The sequence below is a fragment of the Mixophyes fleayi genome, chromosome 2 (assembly GCF_038048845.1).
Source record: "Mixophyes fleayi isolate aMixFle1 chromosome 2, aMixFle1.hap1, whole genome shotgun sequence".
In the NCBI taxonomy this organism is placed as follows: Eukaryota; Metazoa; Chordata; class Amphibia; order Anura; family Limnodynastidae; genus Mixophyes; species Mixophyes fleayi.
In genome coordinates, this window is record NC_134403.1 from 19,755,540 (window position 1) to 19,770,211 (window position 14,672).

Here is a 14,672-nt window from a genome sequence, read left to right on the forward strand (position 1 = left end):
TGTCCGTCAAATAGCCGGGATCGTGCCTTGCCCCTGCACCTTCCTGGGACTCCCACGACCGATGTATGGGACAATATAGGAGCCTTAGCGTGGCTTAGCTTTCAGCTTCAGGTAACTGTAGGGGGTTCGCTGGGAGGGGATCTTGTTGAAGGGATCCCTGATGAAGGGATCTTGTTCTTTTGTGAAGTGGTTGGAGATTGAGGTCTTTGCATGGCAACAAGTTTAACATCAATATCATTTGCACCTTGAATATACAGTTCAATCATGTCAATAAAAAGCATCTTATGGGACTGGAGAGGGTACAGAGAAGGGCAATTAAATTAATAAGGGCTATGTATGATCTTAGTCATGAGCCCAGACTACACCAGTTCCTATTACTATTTAGACCAGAGAAGATTAAGGGGATATGATCACTGTGCATAAATATATTAATGGCCCAAACCAAAAATTCTCTGTCAATCTGTTCAGGTTAAAGTCCCCACATGAGGCCATCCTTCAAGAGTGGCAGGAAAGAGATTTCATCTTCTGGTGCGTGAAAGGTTCTTTCCTGTAAGAGCTGTGAATCTGTAGAATGCTCTCCCACAACAAGACACCGACGGACACCGTAGGAGAGTTTATGAAAAGATTTGGGATTTTTCTTTTGGGATTTGGGATTGTCCATTTGCCAATATGGGGTCAGTAAGGAACTGGGCTATGTTTCGCTTTATTCCTTCCTCTGGATCAACAAAGGTTGAAGTTGACGGACATACGTACGTCCTATGTAACTTTAGGACTAGCGCCTTCACTCAATGTATTTTTTGCACTTCCGTAACACTTTCCACTGACGGAAATCCCCTCCACACTTGGGCTCATAAAAACAAGCCATATAAAAATGATAACAACACATACAAATACATTGCAACATTGAAAACATTGTAGATTAATGATCCTTTAAATGTAGGACAGAAGATGCAGACTACAAAGTGTTAATGTACATGTAGCCTGGTAATCTGCTGTGCTTTTATAACTTGCAATGTTTGTGGGTCTGTGTATACCTGCACAAAGCCTTCACGATTACTAGAAACAAATAAACCAGCGCTCAGGAGCCCCCGCATCGGTGCTATTAAGGTGGCAGATTTTCTCCGAAATGACCCCGTGATTAAGCCGAACAGATTCAGAGGATAATTATAGGGGAAGTAAATGACAAACATTACCTGCACGCATCCTTCTTTTACAGATATATCCAAATAATAGCATCACTGTTGCAGTACATCCTGCAATTACCCCATCACAGGAGCCGACGGGTGACAAGCACTTCATGTAATTATGGTGAGAAGAGGGCGCTGGACCTACCGGCGTCGTTGTCCTTGTTGTCACTACAGGCGGTCTCCATGGAGGTGTCGCACCCTGCTCCTCTCCACCCCAGCTGGCAGACACAGTTCCATCCGTTCATGTCCAGCGTACATCGGCCGTTCCCGTTACACAAGCCGGGGCATCCCTCTGAAAAACCAACAAGGGCGCCGGTTATGGAGCGGAACAAGGTATCGGTGTACAACCATTTATGTCACAACGTGAAAATACAAGGTCATCTAATATGAAAAGGCATCTTGTACAGTCATAAGTAAGTATATGAGTAAATAGGCAACAGGGTATTTTCCCTGTGCCCTGTAGGACAAGAAAGCCACCATTAGACTTCCTAGTCCTAAAGCCCAAGGTAAGAGGCTCTCAGAGAGTTTATAGCTCAGATCCCAAGACCTTGACCCAGATGGTCCTAAACACATGGGATCAAATGAAATAAAAATGGGAATAATTCTTGTTGTAATTGTAATAATCACAGAGACCAATAGACCAAGAACCAAACAGGGCCACGAAACCCTGGTACAAGGCCCGCACCTACCCTGAGACCTATAGTAGATTTGATTCCAGCAAAGCATTACATTCTAGAACAACATCTAAAGCTTTGGGGGTTGGGACATCTAGGGGTAGATAGATCACACATTCTAAATAGGAAAATATGATGTGTTGCCCATAGCAACCAATCAGATTCTAGCTATCATGTTCTAGAATGCACTAGATAGATAGCTAGAATCTGATTGGTTGCTATGGGCAACATCTCCACTTTCCCTTTTAAAGAGGTTTAATAAATCTACTCCTCTACACTCCTAAAACCAATCATTTTTCTTTTTTTGCAAATCATATAAGAAATAACTACAGCCTTTATTCCACAGCCTTGTTTCTTCTTCCTATGAAAAGCAATTACTCTGAACATTAGATGCTTTAACGCACGTTACAGGCTCCCTCATCAATCCACATAGAATAAGTGCACTACGTGTATGGATTCAGCCAGCTAATTGCCTCTCCATGTGAATAATTTGCTTCCCTAGAGCTTATACAGGGTGCATTATAATAATATATATATATATATATATATATATATATATATATATATATATATATATATATATATATATATATATATATATATGTATATGTGATATGTATTTTTTTTTTTCTGTAGTGTTGTGAAGTGAAACCACTGCCTATTTTTCCGAAGCTACATTTGCATACATAATGCATTGAATCTACTGATCACGAATGAAAAACTGCTTTTCACCCATTTTACAGTGTGGCTTTAGATGCATTAGTTAATGATGAAAGGATATCTTGAAGTATTAGTGCATTTTCTCTAACTCTTCTACATGTAAATGACACAACGAGAAGGTGGGATTAGCACAACAGTAATTGTACGTCTGGCTGTCAGCAGATATGAAGGACGCTCGTTACTCTCAATATATAATCAGTGTAATAGGAAAAAAGTGGGGATAAGAGGCGTTTCGTGAGGAAAATGCTGAACAGAAATTATGCTGAATTTCCCCCAGAAGCCCTCGGTGCAGAGTATACAAGTAACACGTTAGATGCAAGAATTGCTCTATTTATTTTATGTGTTGATCACACTAAGTAGTAGGTGCAGAATCCATTTAATCAAATGCACCTTGTGAACTGAGCAAAAAGGCCCAAAGGATTTAATATTCAGGGGTCTGCGTCTCAGGGCCCCCAACAGTTTGACAGCTGTAAAGAGGGTGATGACATGTTCTCTGTACAGCGCTGCATAATAGGATTGGTGCTATATAAATAAACGATGACACAGCATTAAATAAGCTCTGTCAGTGTTTAATATGTACACGAGTATTTATAATAAGACTATTAGCAAAACATTGTAATTTGTTCTTCTGCAGCATAATTGACACACCAGAGCAAGCAGCATTTTGAGGGCTCGTTCACACGTATGTAATGGGAAAATGTATAAAATGAAAAATATTAGATATATTAAAAACTTTTCATGCAGTGCGTTTATGCCATTATAATCTATTGTATTGGAGGGGCGCTGTAAGAGAGGAAAAATATGGTAGCTGCTTCTAAAATTTATATTTTAGAACGCAATGGTGGTCACTGCAATGGGAAACACTGTCTGCCGGTCGCACTACAGCGCTTAAAATGCTGCAGTGTATGGAAACTTTTACAAAAAAAAAAATGCAACGGTCCAAAGATAACTTTTTAAAGATGAATCAATTTGCATGTTAGATTTAGTGGCCCCTTTAAAGGGTGCAGGTATAGAAAGCTCGCATCCTAAAAGCACAATCGGCCCCTGTGCATCCCTTGAAGCCGCTGGTCACAGCGCACAGAGGCTGCGCCTTACAGAAAACACAATGTAACGTCAGACTTTGAAACGGAAAAAAAGCAGCACAGGATCTGCTGCCGGTAATGTAACTTTTAATGAAATACATGGCCCGTCAAGTACAAAATTCTGGAAAACATTCAGAATGGCAAAATATTCATAGCTGACTAGTTCATTCCAGCACTGACTCAATTAACTTATTGAAAGCGGGAGATAAAAAGTCAATAATTAGGAAAGACAAATGGACTGAAAAATGCTGATATTCAGAGCGGACGGTGGTTGCCTGAAAACAAACGTTTTAAATCTTTTCGCCTAATTTTCTTAGCAAATCCGCCTGGAACGCATCGCTGCAGCCTAAGCAACGCTGCCGGACTTAACCCCTCGCAGACCACACGAGGCTGCGGTATCTAAATTCATCCCGATTAGACCAAGACCTAATGTTCTGAGGGCAGCAAATGGATGTCCTGATGCGGTGCTCATCACGGCAGACCGCCCGATGCATTATGGAGAGGGGACACAATTATTTTTGCTGATGCAGTACCAAATTGATGCAAAGCTGTTCTTCACGGACTGACTAACAAACAATGTGATTTGTGACCATTAGTCTACTGGACAGAGACAAATCAAATCCTTTAAAATGTCAAACATGTACCTGCAGTATAAACTGTGGATGTTTATGAATGAGCTAAATTGTGTATTTTATATTCCTGCTTGTGAGTAAAATAACCACATACAGTACAGGTAAGTCCACATCTGGTAGCCAACCAGTGCATTAAAGTAAACCCATCATTTACACACTAGGGACATCAGTGAGGCATGAGGTATTCTGTGCCTCAGTGAGGTCACTAGTTTCTTAACGAATCTCAGTGTAGCCCACAAAAATAGGTTGATCTCCTCTGCATAGGGGACGGCTGCACAGTCTGCAAAAAATATCTTCACGCCTGGGCATTAAGGCCGGACACATGCATCAGCCGTGAAGCTATGCTGAGCAATCAAACGTGTGCAAAGCGTGTTGTAGGATGCAGAGCAGGCAGCCATGTAAAATGCATTTGTCAATAATCAAAGGATAAGAACCAGGGGCAGTTTAACTAGATGTGTGTTTTCTCTTCAACCAATCAGATTCTAGCTATCATTTCCTAGAATGCACTAGATAAATGATAGCTAGAATCTGATTGGTTGCTATGGGCAACACCTCCACTTTTCCTGTTTGGAATCTTTAGTAAATCTACATTTGTAAACACCTCTTCTGCCCTACTCACAAGCTACAGAGGTCGGGGCCATGTTTGATTGGAGGAGACACATTCATGCCCGACGAGTCCGCCATTCCCACCTCATTTGCATACTTTAGTCGCTGATCAAGTTTATGAAAAAAGGCAATGGAGGAGACAATTTGTGAAAAATGCCTTCATGGTGCACTTTACCTTCAAAAATATGGGTTAGAAAGCCTAGTTTTTGTGTATAAAAAATGTAAGATTGTATTAAAAAGATATTTCCTAATATTTAGAAGTGTACTTGCTGCCTATGCACAGCGGAGGCAGCCATTTTGCGGCCCAAACCGATGATCGGGCTATCGGTTCCCTAGCAACACCTCAGTGAGGTCACATGTTCTTAGGGAATTAATAAGCTGCGTTCTCAGGAATATCGGTGCAGTCCACAAAATGGCTGCGTCTAGCGTGCGTGTAATATACAGAGACTGACAAGGACTTCTACACATTAAAACAACTTGTACTAATAAGAATATCAAAGTTTCTCTTTTATATGTTTAATGCTGCACTAAAATTTGTGGAATGTTAAGTTTACAGATTTCTCTCTCTCATATATATATATATATATATATATATATATATATATATATATATATATATATATATATATATATATATATATATTTATATTATTTTATTGTGGCGAAGAGGGATATTTACCACAGTTCCCCAATAAGGGAACAGTTAGGAGCACAGTTTGTCTGCAGAAGCAGGCTGCTGACAGGGTTAAGTTTCCCTAGGTTCCTTATTTTGCAAACACACACACAGGTGTTCCCCACATGGGTGTAATCGGTTTGCTGCGATGTGTTGTAGTGCTTGGGGTGGAGGATAAAGGCACTGTCTATATGTGTGGGTGGGACCACTGATGCCAGTAAGTGGCCGGCTTGCAGACAGGGAAGTTACGGTATGTCTAGCCAGATGTAGGTGGTGGGGATTTTTGTGTTACTGTTTCTGGATGACTGCTGTACCATTGCTGGAACTGTTTACCATCCTGACAACTGCTAATAAACAATTAAATGGTTCAGCATACTTATGATCGGTTCCCATGAATGCTGTACTTTCTAACAATATATATATTATATGTATATATTTTCAAAATATTAGTCCTTTCGCAACCACTCCATGTCAGATGTATAAATTGTATAGTATGTTAATAGTGATGTCCTACTACACCCACAAAGATAACACACAGCTCCCCAGAGGCTCATCACATCTCAGTTGACAGACAGGAGAGATCCGAGAGGAGATAGAGGGTTGCTGAGAGAGAGAAGGCAAATAATGGGACTGTACTAAATGGTAAGCATTGCCAGTAGACTGACTAACACTATCATAGGAAGTAAATACAATACAAAGGGATAAAGAAAAGATAACAGGGGTAGAGTTTCACTGCCTACCAAATGATCAGATTCCACAGATCTAGGCGAGTGATTAGGTTGAACCAATCTCCATACGTTACTACTGTACAGATAGCTTTTAGTTACACTCTCAGTGCCTTGGAAACTGGATATTTTCTGTTAGATGAAGCATCAGATTGAACATTTGTATCTCTCACTTTATAACGTTTCTCAAGAGTGGCGGCATTGTAGCAGAATATAATCACGAATAACAAACGATTTGCGTTTTTTCTAAGAGTCACCAAATAGTGGGCTACCCAGGACAGCTTGTTTCTAAAGTGGAATGGTCCTAATTATTATTGGGGGTTAGGAAAGGCTGAGTGGTGGGATTTTATTTTATTATTTTATTGTTTTTAGGGAACTATTTTCTAAAATACTATATAATTGTGTGTTATGAAGATGCTGAATCCCCCTCTAATATACAGAGACATTGCAAAGCAGAAATGTAATGGTCTACACACAAAGAGCTAAATAAAGAACTGATTAAGATATATACACATAGGTATCTAGCACAAAGGATAGAGGTGGTGGTGTCTGCTTTTATTTTTCCTATCCAATACCATTTCCTTTTACTGGGAATGGTATTGGTTCGGTGTTTCCGTTTCATCCTTAAATTAATACAGTGATTTGTTTTTTTTTTTGTATATAGACCTATTGGTAATGGGAAGACGGCTGAGAAAAGTTTAGCAATGACCAGTTTCTGTCACCTACAGAGCGTGAGGGCGGCCATTTTGTGAACTCAACCCCGCAGCCCAATCGATTCACTCGGAACTAGTGACATCACCAAGTGCCAATTCCTATGACAGGCATTATGGTCATCAGGGTATAAATGGCTTCCTTCTCCTTGTGTGGGTGAGGAGTCCTCTATAACGGATAGGTTGGTCGGTGGAGATGGTAAACAATGGCCGCGTTAGTAATGTCTGCTCAGATGGAAGACGACACAGCAGTTGCTACAACATTTCTGAGGTAACACAAAGACAGTAAAGGAAGGAAGATACAATACCTTTCACTACCTTATCCAGATAGTGGGCTTGGGGAATAAAAGACAGGACATTTAAGGTAGGGTTGAATAAGTGCTGGGTGCTAGCCGGCTGTGCAGGGGCTACAAAAATCACAAAGGGAAAGAAAAGGAGCGTTGTTAAATCGATATGATTTTGGTCTAGACAGAGCCGGGTCTGTGGAACACACAACATGCACAGTGCTTGTCAATTGGTCTTATATATACACTCATACATGTACATACATGTACTCTAAACTGTCACGGAACTCACCCAGCAGCTTCCCGCTCACATAACGCTACCGGGGAGCGTGAACACGACAGCATACCAACGTATGGAAGTTTTTTCCAAGTACACATTAACCAAAATGGCGCTAGATTTGTCCTTAAACCTCATGTAACAAAATCTCCCATTTTTTTTTCTTTACCTATCTGTTCCGCTTTCCAAAATAGCTTATTTTACAATAAGACGCTAAGCGCAGCGATGACAGCTATGTGTGATCGCTCTGCAAATCTCAGATGTTAAACTCCCAGGAGTCCATGGAGGGTCTCTTTAAACCCCTGACACCTATGCCAAGTACAATGTGCTATTATACCATAGCACATTATAATATCAGCTACATTATAATATCAAAAGAGACTAAGCCGGGACCCCCATTAAACATAGTAAACATACCAAGGTCACGGGAGCTGTCCAGCGTGATCAGTGCTGGTGCGAGGTAACAAGGTGGCTACGTGAATACGGAATTATTAAATATGAATTTACATCAGCCCAATCTTAAATCCGGAACTGGGAAATGGGGAGTGAGCAGGATGACCAATCATATCACAGAACGTGACGGATTCCGCTGTCAAGTTGGTTAACAAAATTAATTTGCCCGTTCTGTATTAGAGAGACAAGAGCTGCCCGAAAAAGGGTCAGGGCTGAACTATCACCTTTAAAATGTTAAAGGAGCTTTAGATGGGAAACAAAATAAAGGCAGAGTCATACTAATAATATATTGCGAGCACCGAGAAACTCTCCTACAGATATAGAACACGGGGAGTAACCAGTGTCCTATTCACTTTCCGTTTTGGCCCTTGAGCCGGTCTCGATCTATACGGGAATGCAACTTCTCTGATCTTTATGGTACATTCTGTTGTCCTAATATGCAGCAAATTTCACTACACTACTCCAGCACCGACATAGATGGGCAGCTGTCTACCCTTTCAGGAATAAAAGTAGGTTAACTTTCTATCATCAGAAATGCATTCAATATCCTATTTGGAAAAGAAGAGGTCAACACCAAACAAGAAACAGCCTGTGCACATTTGTGTTCCACGCCCTTTTCCGTCCCCGGGGATTCTGGGAACAAGCGACTGAGACCACGTTCACAAAGCTTTATATCTAGACATTTACCTGGTGGAGAAAAATAAATTTAGAGATGGCGGCGTATTGTCAAATGATCTATTACCAACATGGGCAACATTGAGAACCGACTCGCCCAGGTTAGATCTGTACAGCCATGCGCTCTACGTTGTGTGCTGCTACCATGTGGACTCAGTCGCTTGCTTAGAAAATCCCATTTGTTATGAATGCTTATTGGCCGTTTTAAAAGCATTACAAATGCATTAAGCTGAGCGGCAACGGGACATAACTTTTCCTCCCCCCCCCCCCCCCCCCCCAGCGGTAAAGCAGACTAGCCAAAGACACGTAATGACACATAAAGACCCGACAGATACAGAGGGATGCCATGCAGGAAGACATTACACAAGGACAAGGGGATGGCTTACTGCAACGTTTAATATCATTCCCAGTCAATGTCCTTTCATCTGTGCCAATATTACTGACTTTTATGACTTTCCCACTCTTTTCATCGCTCTATCCGATTCTTTTTGACGTTTACGACTTGGCCAAATTGTTTTTAAGATTCAATAAATTTATTCAACCAATTCTTTAGGCAATAAAGTTTACAAGGTCGGAGAATATGCACAATTTAGAAACGCGATGAATAAAATCTTCATTCCCGTGGCAAAAGGTCAGCTAGGAGTTAAAAACACCTCCACCAAAATTGGGCATAAAACGTAGAACATTTCAGTAGAGTAAAATAAAAAAGTTTTGTAAAAATCTGTCTTTGAATAGTTAATCTGTGCCTAAAAGACGTCATTTAAAAGGTATAGCTGTGATTTAAATCACATTCCAACTTTAGACTTATCGGGTGATTTACATGTTGATTAAACTGCCTGGTCTTTGTGTTTTCGCTGTAATGAGATGCAGACTGCAGGAATATGGTACGAGGTGACAGCACATTGTAATATATTACCAAATAAAACTTTGGCCCCTGGTCCACAAACAGATCAGTTATTACAAATATGGCTCATCAATAAAGTTAATATAGGTTTCAGAAATTTTAAGCCTGTACTGAAAACAGGGACATATTTCAAAACTCGCCGGCTTGCAGCAAATAAGGAATGGAGTTCGGAACAACGAAATATTATTATCTGAAGGAGAGATGATAAAATATAAAACAGTAAAACGAGCTCCTGGTAGACGTCAGCTCAGTGGGTTAGTGCAGTGACTGTAAATGAACGACAGAGAGAACAAAAACAGATTGCAAGATTGATTGGACAGTGGAAATGAGCCTCAATAACTCTAGGTGTAGCTCGGTGTAAAGCTGTATGCGTTCTATAAAACGTAGCTAACCTCTGTGTTCCGAATTCCAAAACAACAAACAGGATGAAAAAGTGCCACTTTCTCATGTGTTCCCAAGTGTGTTATCTATGGTGTGTCTGTATAGACCGGCTGGATTGCAGGGTAACGGGTTGGGGTTCTAGGGCCCGATTTATTAAGGATCTTAACTTAAGAAGTTTCTTATTTCAGTCTCCTGGACAAAACCATGTTACAATGCAAGGGGTGCAAATTAGTTTTCTGTTTTGCACATAAGTTAAATACTGACTGTTTTTTCATGTAGCACACAAATATCAACTTTAAATTTCAGTGTACAAATAAGCTATCAAGTATTTGTGTGCTACATGAAAAAACAGTCAGTATTTAACTTATGTGCAAAACAGAATACTAATTTGCACCCCTTGCATTGTAACATGGTTTTGTCCAGGAGACTGAAATAAGAAGTTTCTTAAGTTAAGATCCTTAATGAATCAGGCCCCTAGAGTCTGGGACTAAGCATTAAAGGTACTTCTCAATGAAGTGGACTTTTATCCAACTCAATATTAAACATCAATGTCTTTCGAAGCCCCTTAACACTCTAACTCCTACCTTTTCATTAGCAACCCCTCTTTAGAAGACGCAACTTCTGGCTCCCAACCATGGCCTTATCTGTGAGGAGTGTGTATGTTCTCCCCGTGTTTGCGTGGGTTTCCTCCGGGTGCTCTGGTTTCCTCCCACACTCCAAAAACATACTTGTAGGTTAATTGGCTGCTATTAAATTGCCCTTAGCCTCTCTCTGTCTGTGTGTATGTTAGGAGATTTAGACTGTAAACTCCAATAGGGCAGGGACTGATGTGAATGAGTTCTCTGTACAGCGCTGCGGAATTAGTGGCGCTATATAAATAGATGATGATGATGATGATGTTCCATTTATATAGCTGCCATTTGAATCACAGCTTTCTACGATGACTATCCTGAGCATGTCACAGACCAGGACCGATACAGAATACCCACCAGAGCAGACAGACTGCTTTGTCTTTTCTAGGTGTTGAGTCGTGACGAATACAAAGTGAAGAACCACAAAACCTCATGGAACAATGAAGAAGGTTAGGGAGAGATTTTATTATCAGTGAGGATGTCTCCATAGTGCTTGAGATGACTTGTAGGTGGGTGGGGGGGGGGGGGGGGAAGGAATTGTCAGTGCTGGCTTAGGTCACGCTCGCCAAATTCAGTGGGGGGCAGGACGGCTCAAAGGACTGTCATGTAAATTTCCCAGAAGTCCCTTCTCCTCGTCAGAAGCCGCCTATCTGTGAACTCTCCCTATCCCTTACCACTGCCTCAGTGAGGTTAAACTACATGGACCCCAATGAAAAACTACAAAGCACCAGGAGTTTGTAACAGTAACAGAAGTGGATTGTTACAGCTCAACCTCATTAGTGGGAAGGAAATTAGAACGGATGATTTTCATGACACCAGGATCTAGCACCGTGTTAATGTCAAAGTCACGAGCGACTGTTACTAATGTATTTTTATGGCTAATTAACATCTGCAAAAACCGGCAGCACATAAAATAGGACGAGGGAAGTTCATAACGTTTACAATAGACATTTTGCATGAAACTTGACCTTCTTATTACTAATACGGCTGATTTACTGGTTTCTATTTATTTGACTGTAATACAATATCTATACCTCATTTTGTATTCTATCTATTCCTAAACCAGTATTTTAAACATACGTAGTTACGATAAATATGGAACTAGATTGTATATTTGAGAACTATCCTTCCTGGAGCGAATTTAAATATCGGTCAAAAACTATTTTGTCTGATTAATTACGGCCTGTTTGGGGTGTCTGCTGGTGATTACAGACTCTAAGAGTCCTAGATATGAACGAACACCTAATCTGATCTAAGCACCCCTTTATACTCCAGGTAACACACTAAATAGTGTTCACATTTTGCCGTGATTGCCAAGGGTTCAAACTCAGCACTGTTAATCTGGCAACATTCCTATAAAAGAGTATTTGGAATTGGTTTCAACACTTCGAGGCAAGACGTTTATGTACTGATAAGGGGATAACCTATATTATGTAAAGACTTCTGTATTTCGCTCAATAATGGCAATTCTTAAGAATACTCAAACGCCCTCCAACAGATAAACACACAATCGCACAACCTGCTAGCATTAGATTTTCCTTTTCACAGTAAACAGTCTCCTAACCACCAAATGAAAGGACATTTTGTTACGATCCAACATAAAATACGCATGATGTCGGAACTGTAAACCTAGGACGAAGCTGCACATGCTACGAGGACACCCCCTTACTTAAAGCATGCCTCTCTTCCACTGTAAAACAATTGCATTTGGACGTCTTCCACCCCCCCCCCCCCCCCCCCTACCCGCCTACCAATGGTGCAGTGCTCTCCGTTCCAGCCGGGACTGCATTCACACCTCCCGTCTCGGCAGGTCCCGTGCTCGTTGCAGCGCGGGTGGCAGGCTCTCTGATCACAAGCGGAACCCATCCATCCGTCGTCGCAGCGACAGCTGCCGCCGATACACGTGCCGTGGCCTCCGCAATCGGCGGCGCAGATTTCTGTTTGGGCAGCAAAGAAAGTAAAAGGCATTAAGGACATGGGGAAAGGAAGCCAAGAGAAATGCAAAACGAAAATAAAAATGACATGTTACTGTCTACTCCAGCTCTTCTCTCCAAACATTTATGAAACCTTTGAAAATGGAAAAGTGGAGGCGTTTCCCATAACAACCAATCAGATCTTAGCTATCATTTATCTACAAAATTCTAGAACAGTGATAACTAGAATCTGATTGGTTGTTACGGGCAACACCTTCACTTTTGCTTTTTCAAAGGTTTGATAAATATACCTCTTAGTGTTGATATTATTTTTTCTTTTTAATCACAATAATTGAACCTTACTATGCATCTAATGGTATATTTTTGTTTACAAGAATATGTGTCATTTATAAATATAGAATATACCAGGATCTGCTTGCTGAAGAGACTGCTGCATGACAGTACAGTATTTATCTTGTTCATTATGGTTTTAGATATTAAAACGCAAGTCCTTGATCCAAAGAGCGTGCAATCTCAGTTATGAAAAAGACTAGCTGACAATTTGTTATTATGATACTATTATTATGGCAATATTAGTATTAACAATAATAAGTAGTAGCATTAGTAAATAGCAATAGTATGATTGTTATCATATTATTGTTTGCTTTCTGTAAGGACACATTACTACAAAAACAATCTGCAGAATGACGTATCATCATCATTTATTTATATAGCGCCACTGATTCCGTAGCGCTGTACAGAGAACTCACTCACATCAGTCCCTGCCCCATTGGAGCTTACAGTCTAAATTCCCTAACACAGACAGACAGACAGAGAGAGAGAGAGAGAGACTAGGGTCAATTTTGATAGAAGCCAATTAACCTACCAGTATGTTTTTGGAGTGTGGGAGGAAACCGGAGCACCCGGAGGAAACCCAAACAAACACGGGGAGAACATACAAACTCCACACAGATAAGGACATGGTCGGGAATTGAACTCATGACCCCAGTGCTGTGAGGCAGAACTGCTAACCACTGAGCCACCGTGCTGCACATATATTTTACAATAGACTAGTTCCAAAAACAAGACTTGTTCTTCGTCACAGAAGTAGGCACAAGGCTACACGTGCTAGAAAATGACAGCACTGAACAGAACTCAAAATGCAAACAGTATATTGAAGGAATTAAAGGACAAAGGAACAGGGTATTCTTGTAACTAAGTACAAGACTGATGTAGTTATTACAGAAACTATGAAGAACCCGCTGAGAAAAGACATGTTTTATATTTATAAAGATGGAATTAACAGACCAAAAATCCAGGAAGCAACAATAGTTACAATTGCAGAAGGTTACAATAGTCCAGATGGGAATGCAGGGTAAAAAGTTATACTTAGAAATCTTTTAAATAGACCAATAGACTACAAAGAGGATTCATTGTAAAATATTTCCACAACAGGGGCAAATCTGGAGACCTCAGTACTCGTCTCCAAAACAAGTTTGCGGGACAAGCAGGAGAGTTCCACATCAATACCTCTCCGTCCTTATTGTGACGGAGAATTCCTGTAGCGCACTAATCCTTCCTGACAATAAGAATCTTATAAGCAGGTTTACAAAGAGAGAACGGACGGAGAGGGAGAGTGAGGACAGACGTAGATGGGGAAGGTCTCCCTTGATTGATTCCCCTATTTATTGTCCAATTCTGTCACACTGAAGCTTTTGTGCCAGGCAAATCCAAAAGGGGGGAGACTGGGGGGGGAGGGGGGCGGTGAAATGTCTTCTGTAGAATGTTACAGAAGTCATATTTAATTAAAAACTGGTTAAGTGTGAAAACAATGCAGGAATAAATGACTGATAATGCAATGGAGCGCTGCAGAGTCTGCGTAAAGCTTTGCTAACCTGCCATCGCCACTGAATTTCATTAATTTGTGACTCTTTTTCTCTCTCTCTCACATTTGATGTTCTCAGTACAGACTTTTTTACATGTCTTTTCTAAACGCTTGCACGGTTAGTGCCTGAAAATCTCTTGCTTTACACCACAGAATGGAAGGGGGAAGGGGAGGTAACGTGAATAGTGTTTAACAATTTAGAAGTTATGGCGAACTAAGAAAACAAATGAAAAGAAGATTATGATAATAATGACAATTG

General features: G+C 40.7%; 1 protein-coding gene across 9 annotated transcripts in view; it reads right to left on the bottom strand.

The window, feature by feature from the left end:
* Window positions 1–14,672, bottom strand: part of TENM4 (teneurin transmembrane protein 4) — a 1,040,112-nt gene that overhangs the window by 61,812 nt on the left and 963,628 nt on the right. For 6 of the 9 annotated variants that reach the window (XM_075198626.1, XM_075198625.1, XM_075198629.1 and 3 more), the window contains 3 exons: window positions 12,367–12,552; window positions 7,318–7,344; window positions 1,333–1,479 (listed from right to left, as the gene is read on the bottom strand). In XM_075198626.1, the coding sequence (XP_075054727.1) occupies window positions 1,333–1,479; window positions 7,318–7,344; window positions 12,367–12,552 (360 nt within the window). The remainder of the gene's footprint in view (window positions 1–1,332; window positions 1,480–7,317; window positions 7,345–12,366; window positions 12,553–14,672) is intronic. The other 3 variants (XM_075198627.1, XM_075198623.1, XM_075198622.1) reach the window with 1 other exon arrangement.